The 12,960-nt window shown below is 49.0% G+C and overlaps 1 protein-coding gene across 14 annotated transcripts in view; it reads left to right on the top strand.

Moving 5' to 3' along the window:
• LOC139048142 (uncharacterized) overlaps nucleotides 1-12,960 on the top strand; it is a 401,037-nt gene that overhangs the window by 148,475 nt on the left and 239,602 nt on the right. For all 14 annotated transcript variants that reach the window (XR_011507573.1, XR_011507572.1, XR_011507571.1 and 11 more), the window contains one exon: nucleotides 2,707-2,903. Coding sequence is in view for 9 of the 14 variants with exons in the window: in XM_070522653.1 (XP_070378754.1) it covers nucleotides 2,707-2,903 (197 nt within the window). In the remaining 5 variants the exon portion in view is untranslated. The remainder of the gene's footprint in view (nucleotides 1-2,706; nucleotides 2,904-12,960) is intronic.

The following is a 12,960-nucleotide window of genomic DNA, read 5'->3' on the forward strand; positions in this document are numbered from 1 at the left end:
ACAAAAGTCTCGCATTGTACCACGTGGCTTGTGGTTCTATGGTCTTAACTGTTTGTTATTTGGGAGGGAAGAAAGAAAAAAGGCTCCCGCAGAAGACCTTATCTTTTTTCGTCGATGTCAACCACTGTTAATTCACCTTACATTCCCATACGTCACCGGACTCTGCTTTATTGCCATCTTAGTCTTACATAGAACCCTTTAGTTTACTTCTTTTCTTTACTGTACTTTATTTTTAGGCTGCCGTACCTTCGTGATCCGTCTACATATTTGTTTGAGTAATGCCACACTTCCGGTTTTGTTTTTAGGCACGCGCAATTTGAAGGAGCGCACATGGGTTTAATTTTGGTTGGGCGCTAATTACACAATGTTGCTGTTCTACGCTTGCTAACTTGGTCCGTATTTTTGATACCAAGCTTCAATCTTACGTCTTTTTTTGTGGTCCTACGTTCACTACAGAGGGACCAGCAAATATGTGCCCGACGCCTTCCACCGGGAATAGGCTGGGTAGGCTGTCTTTCTTCTTTATATTTATTTAAATATACTATTCTCCCTCATCGGGCCATTTAGGAGTCGCCAGTAATTCGTCAACAAATACAAAAACGCAGCGCCAATAAGACCATAGAGGAAAAACAAATTATTGATTTGAAAGCTAGCAATGGAGAACATAGCGCGAATATGGGAAAACGGAGGCGCTATAACGTAAAACTATTCCAAACTTTTCTATTCCATTTCTGCAATCAGCTCTCCGCGATTGGTCAAAAAGATTTTTGGACCACCCCCCTTCACCTGTCTATCACACGACGTCACGAAAACCGGGATAGCTCACATCTGATATGACATGTACACATTGATTATGCATGATTGGACCAAAGAAAAGAAAAATAGTTATTTCTGACTCGACGCATTTTAGCCATTAGCCCTCGGCTATTGGTCAAAAGTTTTCGTGCGGCACCCGCTTCACCTGCCTGTCACGCGACGTCACAAAAGCGCAACTGTCACTACGTCAAAGTGACGTGTACGCGTTAAAGATGCATTAATATGCGGAACAAAACTGACTTTCTATCTGAATAGCCGCAGGCTGCCGCGTTCTGAAACGAATAAAAGATGGCTGCCGCCGATTGTTCAGGCACTGTCTACTCACACCTGCCGGAGAGCATGGGTTTATAATAATCTTCTTGCGTGGCCATGTAATGTTTCCCAGCACTTTCGGAACGTTTACATCTCGTTCTGCCAACTCTTCTTTGCTGAGGATCTGTTTTAGCGTTAGCTTCCGTTGCATGCCGCCGCAATTTTCGACCAGCCACCGCAAGCCACTTAAGGGAAAGCGGACTAATCGCAGACGCCGGCGCCACCCTCTTCATCCGGTTATCTATTTTCAGTGCGCTGGCTCGGCCCCATCGACAGCCTCTCCACTTGAACGTGCTCCTCACCTCCTGGCAGCCAATTACAAACGAAAAACCACTCAATGTAGGCAATGCTATTCGTTCTCGAAGCAAAAAAAAATATTAACCGCCTGTAAACTAAGAGAGCCTTTGATTGGTCTGTTCTCACAACCCTGCGGTTGACCGCCTTATGCTTGCGTCGGCGGTTACGCAAATTTGACATCAGGTGGTTGGAATAAAACATATTCGAATAGTTTTACGTTATCCGGCCCCAGTTCTACGGAAATACGCAAGGTGGTGGAAAGTTTATAAAAACCAAATTTTTTCTGTACCAGGACGCATTCTTCTTTATATCTAAAGCTTGCTTTTTGAGAAACCTGTATGGGCTTTTTTCGTAGCTTCGTGCGACCGTTGGGTATGTGGCAATTTTTTCCTTTCTCGAACGAAGCCTGAATCACACATTAACAATGGGAAGCCACAGCTTAGTAGAAGCATCAGCGTGGGACACAAGCAAATAAAAACAACAGCAAACCAGCATACCAGTATGAATTTATGCTGTAATCGTATTTTGACCGAGAGTATATATAGAGAGGTGTATAAGAGAGAACCAAAGAGCGTTTTGTTGTCGTAGTAGCAGTCGCTCGAGGCGCCATTTGAACGGAGCTTGTGCAGCCAGTCAAGTGGCCTGAATGACGGAAATATAGAACTTGAAAATGAAGTGGGAGGAGTCTGTAACATGTCTTGTAGTGCTGATTTGGCATCCTGATACATATAGTTTTTTGTTGGCATGTGTTCCACCCGCTGGCTCTACGCCCCGGCTCTGGGCGCGGGGGAGAAGGGAAGGGGCATTGCATTCACTGGCCAACATCGAGTGATCGGACCACATTCGCCTAGATCATTCAGAGCACCGTGTTGCAGCTCAGAGTGCTCGGAGGCGCTTTCACCTTTTAGCTAGAAGCACGACGAGATCCCACAGAATCTCGATCGTATATCGATTGCTCTGGGAGCGCCCAGCGTTTTCAGCTGGGACAGGCTTTCTCTGGCTCTCATGTGAAGAAGGATTCACATCGCTGCAAAACCGAGCTGGAACATGGTAGGATGGAATCAGTCTGATGTATCACAATTGTGCTTGTTTCCTGTCCCCGTCTTCTTCAAGGTAATCTAGAAATTCAAGGTTGTCATTTTCTATCGCGATAACTTTCACCTGTATCGAAGGTTTATGTTGTGCGGTTTTATTGCTCGTTATGTTGAATAAGCCAAGTCACGTGACCCAAGTCATTTGAGCTGGTAAGGGGCAGAGCCGATATTGCGCTCATACGTGCAGGAGAAGTTCCATGGGGCTCCGCGGATCGCGCTACGGTTGAGAGCGCCCTGACACAGGAGCAACGTGGACTGTGCCGCCGGCCGGAGATTCCTCCGTCGCTGGACGTGCTGGTGGACGCCGCCCTGTCGCTGGACCCCGCCGACAGGGATGTCAGCTTGGAAGACGTCTACCAAGCGCTGGCAGCTGTCGTCAAGGAGGTAGGGTATAGACGAGCGCTTCTTCATAGGGCCCACACATTGATGATTGTGGAAGCGAAAGTCGTTGAAATTGGCTTTGGTTACTTACAGATACCTTTATCGTGTGTCCGCAGACGCCTTACCTTTCGCTCCTTGCCGGATTGCCGAGGAAATGCGTGGCAGCAGCAACACCGGTAGCGACATCTTGTGCCACCATGTTTAGCTAATACACTAATGTGTTTAGCTAATACACTAATGTTTAGCTAATTAGCACTGTTAAGCACAGTGCTAATGCTGCAGGGACGTTCCATGTTCACCATGACTGGTTGAAAGCGCTGGTAGGGCCATTGTCGTAAACAATGCATTCCTCTTAAGGTATTTATTTGATAACTCGCGCCACACAGAAAATATTCAGACATTGTAGTTGGACGAAGCGTTCACAGTAAACTCATCACACGTAATTAACGCTGCAGTTAATGCTAGAACTCGGCACCAATTCACGAGCCAATACCAACTAGCCCGACTAACCGTTCCTTTCTGAGTAATTTTTAGCAAAGCGGGCTCTTTATTGTGCTGTCCGATGTCTTCCTGTCCCGCTGCTGTTAATCGTAAATCTACATTCTACACTGAACGTACAAGTCCACGATAATATAGTGAGATGCTGTGAAGTAAATGGTAAAATTATATACTGGGGTTTTATACCAAACACAATAAAGTTCGGCGATGTTACTCAATTTTGCCATGTTTCTGTAAATGCAACTTTAATTTTACATCACACGAATGGAAAGCAAGAAATGGAATAACTGCTGATGACAGCGCAACTGTCCAGCTACATCTGCTCATACCTTAACAGAGGTTAGCAGTGGGGGTAGGGTTATGTTGGTGTTTTGAGCAAACCACAAAGTATCTGACATCCAAGCGAATAATTTGGAGATGACAAGATCAGCTTGACGCGATGGACGCTGCGGAGCTGGGTCACCAGCATGGAGACCGCGTACTTCTACAGAACTTTGTGACTTTAGTGCATGATATAAATTAGGTTGTGCCTAAACTGACAAGTAGCAGCGCCTGCTAGGATTGCCGACTTCCGGATTCTCGGAATCAATGCAAACCTAGTTTGCAGGTCCTCCACAGGCAGCTACGGCGTTGCTAAGTATCTGCAGAGCAAAATATATAGCATCGATTAAATCGGGAAAAAGATCAGTCAAGCAGTTATCATTCACTTATAGCGAGGAAGAGGAACACTATAGTGGGCCATCCTCTCCATCGCTTTCTAGTGGTTCAAGCTCTCCAGCGCCGTTCTCGAGGAACGCCGCTTATGCTGAGAGTCCGTGCCCTGCGATGATGGCCGGCGCGGCCGATGGTGTCTAATAAACGACTTTACAAGTAGTGGAAGTTGCTTCGGCCTACAACTTCAACCCTGGAACTTCGATCCCGTACTGTACGCTCAACGATGCCTGAAGGCGCATCCCAGCAAACACCGCCTATTCCATCCCAGCAAGCGCCTCCTCCGTTAGTCCTGTGCTCTGGCGTGCCTCGCTACAGGGACTCTGCCATTTTCAGCAACGCGGACCACATCGACGTCGAGGACGGGCTGACCACATGTGAAAGGGTAAGCGCCCGCAACAGATGCGACGATCCCGCCAAACTGAGCAACGCGCTCTTCTATCTCGCGGGCGTCGCCAGTCTCTGGTAGAACAACTATGAGACCGACTTACCGACGTCGTCCTCGTTAGAACCTCTTTAGTCACTGTACTTGGTCGCCCTGCTGTGAGCAAGCTGCGAGCGGAATCGCGTTTTCTAGAACGTGCACAGCAGCCGGGTGAATCATTCACCAGCTACAAAGAAGATGTGTGGGGCTCGTGTAAGAAAGTCAATGCGACGATGTCGGAGTCTCAAAAAATGATATATGTCTCAAAAGGGATAGAGGAAGATGCTTTCAACATGCTACTTGCCAAGAATCCTCAGTCCGTGGCACACATAATCACACCATGCCAAAACTGCGAGGAACCACACAGGCAGCGCTCGTTGACACGTCGCCCTTCCTCGCTCGACGACCTCATTAGCTTGTTTGTTTAACATATCCGACCAGTCAGCGTTGCTTGCTGCAATGAAAACGTTCGTTCGGGAGGAAGTTGCACGCCAGCTCTCCTTGAGATCCTTCGCTAAGAACCTGCGTCGAATTTGATGCCTCCGCTCCTTCGCACGATTGAGCCAACATCTCCTTGCAGCTGCACCACTGACACTGATGTCATCACTAGGACCCAGCCACTGTCTTCCAGTATACCTCTCCGTTCTGCCGACTTCCTGCAGAGACCCCGACTGCCGCCCGCCGTGCAGTCCTGTCAGCAGCCGCCCCGTACAACGCGTCCTGTGACATGGATGGGAGCTGCTCCGCCGAGCCGGTGGCGTACTCCCTACAACCGACCCATACGCTTTGCGTGCGCCGACGCCGGTCATGTCGCATGCTTTTTGCAATCGTGTGCAGCTGCCTAACGCCGCACCACACGTGACAAGCCAGTCAAACCGTCCGTATTACGGCCCTCCGTCGGCTCTGGCGCCGACATTGCGCCCGACCGCAACCACCCGCCGTTCACCTTCTCCACGCTGCCGCTCACTGTCGCCGATGCGAGCTCGCTCCGTATCTCGGGACGAGCAAAAGTAATCGTCACAGTCCGAGAGGCAAGGGCTTCGACAACGTCGAAATATGAAAGTCCTCATTGCAGTCATTCGAACGTAATCGAAATGTTTGTTGACGGTGTTCGCAGATCTGCACTCGTGGACACTGGAGCCGCCGTTCGTGCTGTGAACGCAAAGCTTTAACGCTTACTTCGTAAAGTCACGACACCCGTTTCTGGACTGTCCCTGCGCACAGCCAGTGCTCGTCATGCTCACCCCTTGGCGGCTTGCACTGCCCGTGTTATCACTGCCGACGTTCTATACGCCATATAATTCATTGTCTTGTCCTCGTGCTCTCATGACGTTATCCGCGGCTGGGATTTTCTCTCGCGCCACAATGCCGTTATTCATTGCGCATGGGCCGAAATAGAACTCTCACAGGTCTTAGATTTGCCGCTCACCGACAATGCTTCACTTTCGAAGAAATTACTTATCAAAGCTGACATCCACATTCCTCCGAACGCCTCAGTGGTCGTGCCGATATCCTGCAGCGGAATCTGAGACGCTGTTGTGCTACTCTCTCCATTAGACCGCTTTCTCACTCGGAAATATCTGCTGCTACATTTGCGTCAGTGAACATCACTGACGTTTCGCTGACAGTGACACTGACAGGATGTCAGTGACATCACTGACATCCGTTTCCATACCCTGTGTTGCTATTCCGAGCGGAATATCTTGGCAATGTAGAAGCGATCGAAGACGTACGAGTTAGGGACGTGCCCATTGACGATTACTGTGCTAGATCCAGTGAATTCTGTGCTGTTTTTACGTGTCACCTATCACCCTGGGATGTCTTCGGTTCTTGTATTGACGATTCCCTTACACCGGTGCAGCGGGCTCAGATTTTGTGCCTTCAAGAAGAATTTCGTTCTTCTTTCGGAGAGCAATCTTCCCTGTGCCGGACGCCATCTGTTACACATCGCATGGATACTGACATACAACCACCAATGCGGTAACTTCCGTATCTTGTACCTCCTGCAGAATGTCGTGTAATCAACCAATAACTAGACGACTTGCTTCGCCGCGAGATGATGCGACTTTCGACCAGTCTATGGGCATCCCCTGTCGTCCTTGTTACGAAGAAAGTTGATTCTGCGCGGTTTTGTGTGGACTACCGCTACCTAAAGAAGATTACTCTCAAGGACGTTTACCCTATCCCGCAAATATACGACACGATTGAGAGTCTACAAGGCGCCAAATTCTTTTCATCTCTAGATTTGCGTTCAGATACTGGCAAGTGCCCATAGCAGACGCCGATCGGCCGAAGACAGCTTTTGTCACAGCCGACGGCTTATACAAATTTAACTAATGCCTTTTGGACTTTGTAATGCACCCGCAATGTTTGAGTGCATGATGAACACAGTTCTGCACAGCTTGTAGTTACACACGTGCTTGTGCTATCTTGACGACGCTGTTGGTTTTGCTCCTGACATCACCACGCACCTTCCATAGCTTCGGTCTGTTTTAACGTGTTTGAGAAACGCAGGGCTACAACTAAAGCTGAAGAAGTGTCGATTTGTGGCTCGGCAGCTGACAATTCTAGATTACACCGTATCCAAGGATCGAATTCTTCCCGATCCAGGCAAACTTTGAGCCGTTGCCGAATTTCCTAAGCCAACGTCCGTCAATGAATTGCCCAGTTCCATCGGTTCGTGTCCATACTTCATACGCTTCCTTCGCGATTTCGCCGTCATCATATTGCCCCTGACGAAGCTCCTTGGAAGAAGCGGGTCCCTCACTTCGTGTTCGTCCCAGTGCGACGAGGGCTTCACAATCATGTGCCGTTTGCTGAAGTGACCTCCCATTTTGCATCACTACCACCCGATGACCCCTACCGAGGTGCACACCGATGCCAGCGCTGTTGGCGTCGGCGCTGTTCTTGCCCAGTGCATACTGGTTTTTCCTGAATATGTCGTGGCCTATGCAAGTTGCACACATGCCAAAGCTGAGACCAATTACATTGTGACAGAAAAAGAATGCCTGGCTATTTGGGCTCTCAGCATGTTCAAGCCTTATTTATATGGCTGTCCACTTGATTTAGTCACGGATCACCATCGACTATGTTGGCTGCTGTTCTTGAAAAATCCCTGAGGCCATTTTTCCTTGAGGCGTTTCGCCTGCAGGACTACGATATCGGCATGCTGTACCGCAGCGGACGCCTGCATTCTTACGCCGACGCCCTCTGGCGTTCTCCCTTACCGGTTGACAATGCATGCCGCTCACTATCCCAGTTTACTGTTTCTTCGCTCAACCTTACCACCATCGCGTCTGAGCAGCGCAAGGACGCTTGGATTAGCTCTTTTACAGACTTGCATTTCCCGTTCAGCAACACCACCAACCATTCGCACGTTGCGTCGTCAAGGTCACCATTTCGCCATTCGCGACAACCTGCTTCACTGACGCAGTTATAACCCTGACGGGCGCCAGTGGCTGTTAGTAGTACATCGTAGTCTCCGTTCTGACATATGCGCAGCTTTCCACACGGATACACAGTGTGCGGACTCGGGATTATTCAAAACTTAATCAGTGCCTTCGACAGCGGTAATAATGGCGAGGGATGTGCAGCTACGTTCAGAAATCCGTCCGCTTTTTCCCGGGTTGTCAGTGCCGGAAATCTCCACCCCTCCTCTCTTCAGCCAGTCTGCAACCTTTGCCCTACACTGCTGTTTGGGCGTGTCTGCATCAACATGTATGGGCTTCTTCCCCTGGCATCACCTGGAAACCGCTGAGCCATTGTGGCTGTTGACAACCTCACAGCGCGCGATGTTGCCTCCTTCATGCTTCATCGATTCATGCTGCGTCATGGACCGCCTGAGGATCTATTTAGTGATCGCGGACGTGTCTTGCTATCCGAAGTAGTTGAAGCCATTCTTAAGTGCCAGATTGTTTATCGTAGAACTACGGCCTACCATCCTCAAACCAATGGCCTTACGGAACGCTTCAACCATACGCTCGGCGGCACGCTTGCTATGTACGTCACCTCCAACCTCACAAATTAGGACGTCATTCTGCCCTTCGTGACCTACACGTACTGGCTTTTCCCCCTTTTTCTTACTGTACGGTCGGCACCCGTCGCACACGATGGACACAATTCTACCATACCGGCCGGATACATCTGAATGTGCTCCCATTTCTGTCACAGCATAACATGCTGACGAGTGCCGCTATCTCGCACTGACCTTTAACTCCAATGACCAATAGCGCCAGAAGAGCACTTGTGGTGACGCCACCTCTGCACCCACTTTCCGTCTTGTTGCGCTTGTATGGCTTTTCGTTCCTTCTGCGGCACCTGGGCTCTCTTAAAAACTACTGCCCAAGTATAAAGGGCCATACCACATCGTTGAGCGCACATCCCCGGTCAACTGCGTGATCGAACCCATTGAACAATGTTCGGACATGCGCCGTCATGAACGAGGCATTGTCAACGTCGAACGCCTCAAGCAGTACTATGATCCACTCATAGTGAGGAGTTCTTAGGTCGTAGGATGGCTCCATTTCCGTTCCTGGGGGTAAATGTAGCGCTTTCTAGTGCGTCAAGCTTTCCAGCGCTGTTCTCGGCGAACGCCACTCGTGCTTAGAGCCCGTGGCCTGCGCTGACGGTTGGCCCAACCGCTGCTGTCTAACAAACAAATCTAAACACTGTACATTGCCTTATACGCCCAGTATTTATGAACACCGTTGTATGTGACTACACTCTAAAAGAAGTGTACACTCTTTGAGGTGTATATCTGGCACAAAGCAATAATCGTCATCAACCTTGCTTGCGCTTCCTTTCTTGAAAACGCCGTGCCTGCAACTTTCCTGTCAGCAATGCTATGTTATGCTGATATGCATGCCGTTCGTTATTGGGAAGTACCGGGCTCGCTGCGTTAAAGAAAGGAAATGCAGACAAGACAGATGAAGTTTACTGTTGCGTGGCAAGATACGACTCACAGGGTGTAAACTTTTTTTGAAGTGTATAAGGCAGCCAAAGGTCTTCGAGGCAAGACCGGGACCAAGCAAGAGCGTAACGGCTGTGACTATAGGTACTCAAAAAAGGAAAAACATTTATCCTTTTATCACACAGCGACGCAACCGCAACGTCGAAAGTTTCGTAGAAGCAGGGGTAACACCTGCCGTGTAGGGAAAAAAGAAACAACCAGAAAGCTCACCTTCGCACACAGCATTCGCCGCAAGCGTTTCCCGGTAAAGATTGCGCTTGCATAGGCTGTAATAGCCGGGATGCTGCAACTGTGTAGGTGGGCTATTTATAGCGCCGCGAGTCGCGGCTCTGCCAGTCGGTGCAGCGATCGGCGCTGTGCCTGAATGTATTAAAATTAAATTATGGGGTTTTACGTATCAAAACCACTTTCTGATTATGAGGCACGCCGTAGTGGAGGACTCCAGAAATTTTGACCACCTGGGGTTCTTTAACGTGCACCTTAATCTAAGTACACGGGTGTTTTCGCATTTCGCCCCAATCGAAATGCGGCCGCCGTGGCTGGGATTCGATCCCGCGACCTCGTGCTCAGCAGCCTAACACCACAGCCACTGAGCAACCACGGCGGGTGCCTGAATGCATAGGGAAATGGAAACACGTGCTGAAATTTTGCATTAGGGAGTATCGCAATCGTGGGTGATTTGTTTTCGCGTGTGTTCCTTCCGTGCTGTAAATTGGAGTGCGCGCGTTAAATCAGTGACTATCATTGAGTCCTGCATTCGATTGACGTGTATAGGAGCGCTTTTTGCACCCAGCATTCTTCTTTATGCGCGCGGGAATACGAGTGCGACATTACACTGCACCCTCCGCATAAAGCAAGAGATCCTTTTTGTGGCCTTCTCGTTAATAGTTCGATTTTTCTTGCTCCATTTTGGTGTATGGCTCAACTGCACTCGCATAAATGGTACTGGAGAAGAACGAGCAGTAGGCACTGCTTCGAAGAAGACGACGATGACGAGTTTGATTGAAGCCGTGTGCCATGATCGCCTGAGCTTTGTGACCTCTCGCTGTGTGACTCTCTGAGATCTTCAGTAATTACCCCAGAATACCTCTCGACAATTTGGTGGAGGTGCCGGGACCCCTTACCCACCTGGAACTCCGCAGCCGGACGCTCCCTCCCGTTTCTGCCATGCCTGCGGACGCCGCGCAGCCCGCTCCTCCCCAGACATCGCCGATCGCCTGCTCTGGTTATCTCCTCTACTCAGCGACACCGATGATGACGACGTGGAGAATTGGCTCTTGTCCCACGGCTGCGTGAGTGCTCATAACAGGTGGAATGACACAGCTAAACGAACGTCAACTTCCATCTTTCTGGAGTCACTAATCTCTGGATCCGGAATCATGAATCCGCCCTTTCCACCTGGACACTTACGCATTCTTTCAAAGTCTTCGGTCGCTCGGCCCTGCGCAAGCTTTGCGCGGGACAGTGCTTGCGTTGTCGCGCTCAGCAAAAGGGAGAAAACTTCCCCAGCTACACTGAAGGTATAGTTGACCTTTGCCGGCTCATTAATCCCGCTATACCCGAAGCTTAAGAGATAAAGAATGTACTGAAAGGCATAGAGGAGGACTCCTTCTAAATGCTCTTGGTGAAAAACGTCCTTAATCGGTTGACGACGTCATTACGCTGGGCCAGAGCTACGACGAGCTCGACAAGCAACGCCTTACTACGCGCCGACCTGTCGCTCCGGACGACAAGATTTCGGCCCTAACCGGCAGTCTCAGTGCTGCCCACTCCTCGTTCCTCGACCAAATCAAAAAATTTGTTCGCGAGGTAATCGCGCGCCAACTGTCCCTTATGCCTGCTACCCAGTCGTCTGAGTCCTCTTTGTCTCCGGAACTCCGACGAACCATACCAACACCTCCTAAAAACTTGAGGCCTGCGCGCTATGCGAGTGACGTAAAATCGGGTGGGCGGATGGCCGCGTCGCTCGCTTCCACCGTCGCGCTTGTTGTCGCTTTTTTAGGGTGGTTTAGTACCTTTCTATCAACCGCTGTATTTAGCGCGAGTGTGAGCGCTATACAAGCGTGCAAAAACATAGGCATGCGCTCATTTATAAAGAAAGGCAGAACTTGCTGTGAAACGACTAGGGGCCTGGTCAGCTGCAGTTCACTTTTTTAAAGAAGTTAGTAAGGTCAACGAAGTACTCTAGGTGAGCGAATAACTGCGATACAAAACGCGGGGGCGACTTCTGCTGTGCAGTTGTCTGGCCGGCTTCTGCTTCATCGGCGCGCGCCACGTGAATTCGCGATGATGGAGGCAAAACCAGCAGGTTTTGCCTTCACCTTCATGCAAAATGTATGTTGGTACCAACTGCAGCTTTCTAAGATTGTTGCTCCAACGGGGCTGTTTATTGTGTGGGTATTCAAAGGCACCGTAAGAAAACGCAATATTAAGACACAGACAGTGAAAGAAGTAATAAACCATCAGGGTAACAAAATTGAACTGCAAGTTAGCAACCACAGACTTGTAGAAGAAACATGCCCTATCAATATCAAGAGATAAACATTTGAAGCGTGTCACATATAGGGGAAGAACAGGTCACCGCAACAAAGATCTTCAAGGTAATGAAGCAACGCGCCGCTATGCAAGCTATCCTCTGTGTGTACGTGATTCGTCAAGCAGTAAAGAAATCATGGTTCGCAGTAAAAAAATACAAAAAATTTCGAGCAATGTACAGAATAAGCACAAAACATATTTTTTGAAAAGAATTACAAGCGACTAGAATTAGGAAATTGAATCCTTTCGAAAATATGGCACTGCGAAAGCAGATCAAGGCAATAAACACTCCACATCCAAACATGCGCATAGAAATACAAGCAACACACTAACTGGCGATGTATTAAACTGCAATTATGAAATTATCGAAAAAACACTGGAACCACAGAAAATTACCCAGGCGAAAGTGAAGAAAGGAGCAGAAGACAGACATAGGTTGGATTGCGCAACATTTTGACGAGCATCGAACCTAATATCCCAACATCCAGCCTAAAACATCCAACCTCTAATAAGCTATACCAACACGCCCAGTCTTCAACCTTGAGAGTTTAGAGAGGACAGTTAGCTTCCTTTCTTTTAAATCCGCGTTATGAGATGACGCTGACAGAAGGTGGTTTTTCCTTTTGCACATGTTATTTAGAAGCACGTTTGCTGCTGAATGCAGCAATAGGTCCATGTCTTGTTCAAGTCTATGGCCATTCAGGCATGTGTCAGTCTTCAAATTCTGGTAAGACCTCTGTTGTTCGGCACATCAGAGCAGTTCGCTGGTCTTCTAACTTCAAGAACCTAAGGCGGTGTTCCTTAGATAGAAGTTGTTCGATTACTGCATGCGCATACATCGCAGCATCTACAACAACCGGTGCTAGGAAACAAAGACCACCCCTATTAATGGCGTCGACGAAGCTATTTTCTTCACGGGATTC

This window comes from Dermacentor albipictus, chromosome 7 (genome assembly GCF_038994185.2).
Source record: "Dermacentor albipictus isolate Rhodes 1998 colony chromosome 7, USDA_Dalb.pri_finalv2, whole genome shotgun sequence".
Classification (NCBI taxonomy): Eukaryota; Metazoa; Arthropoda; class Arachnida; order Ixodida; family Ixodidae; genus Dermacentor; species Dermacentor albipictus.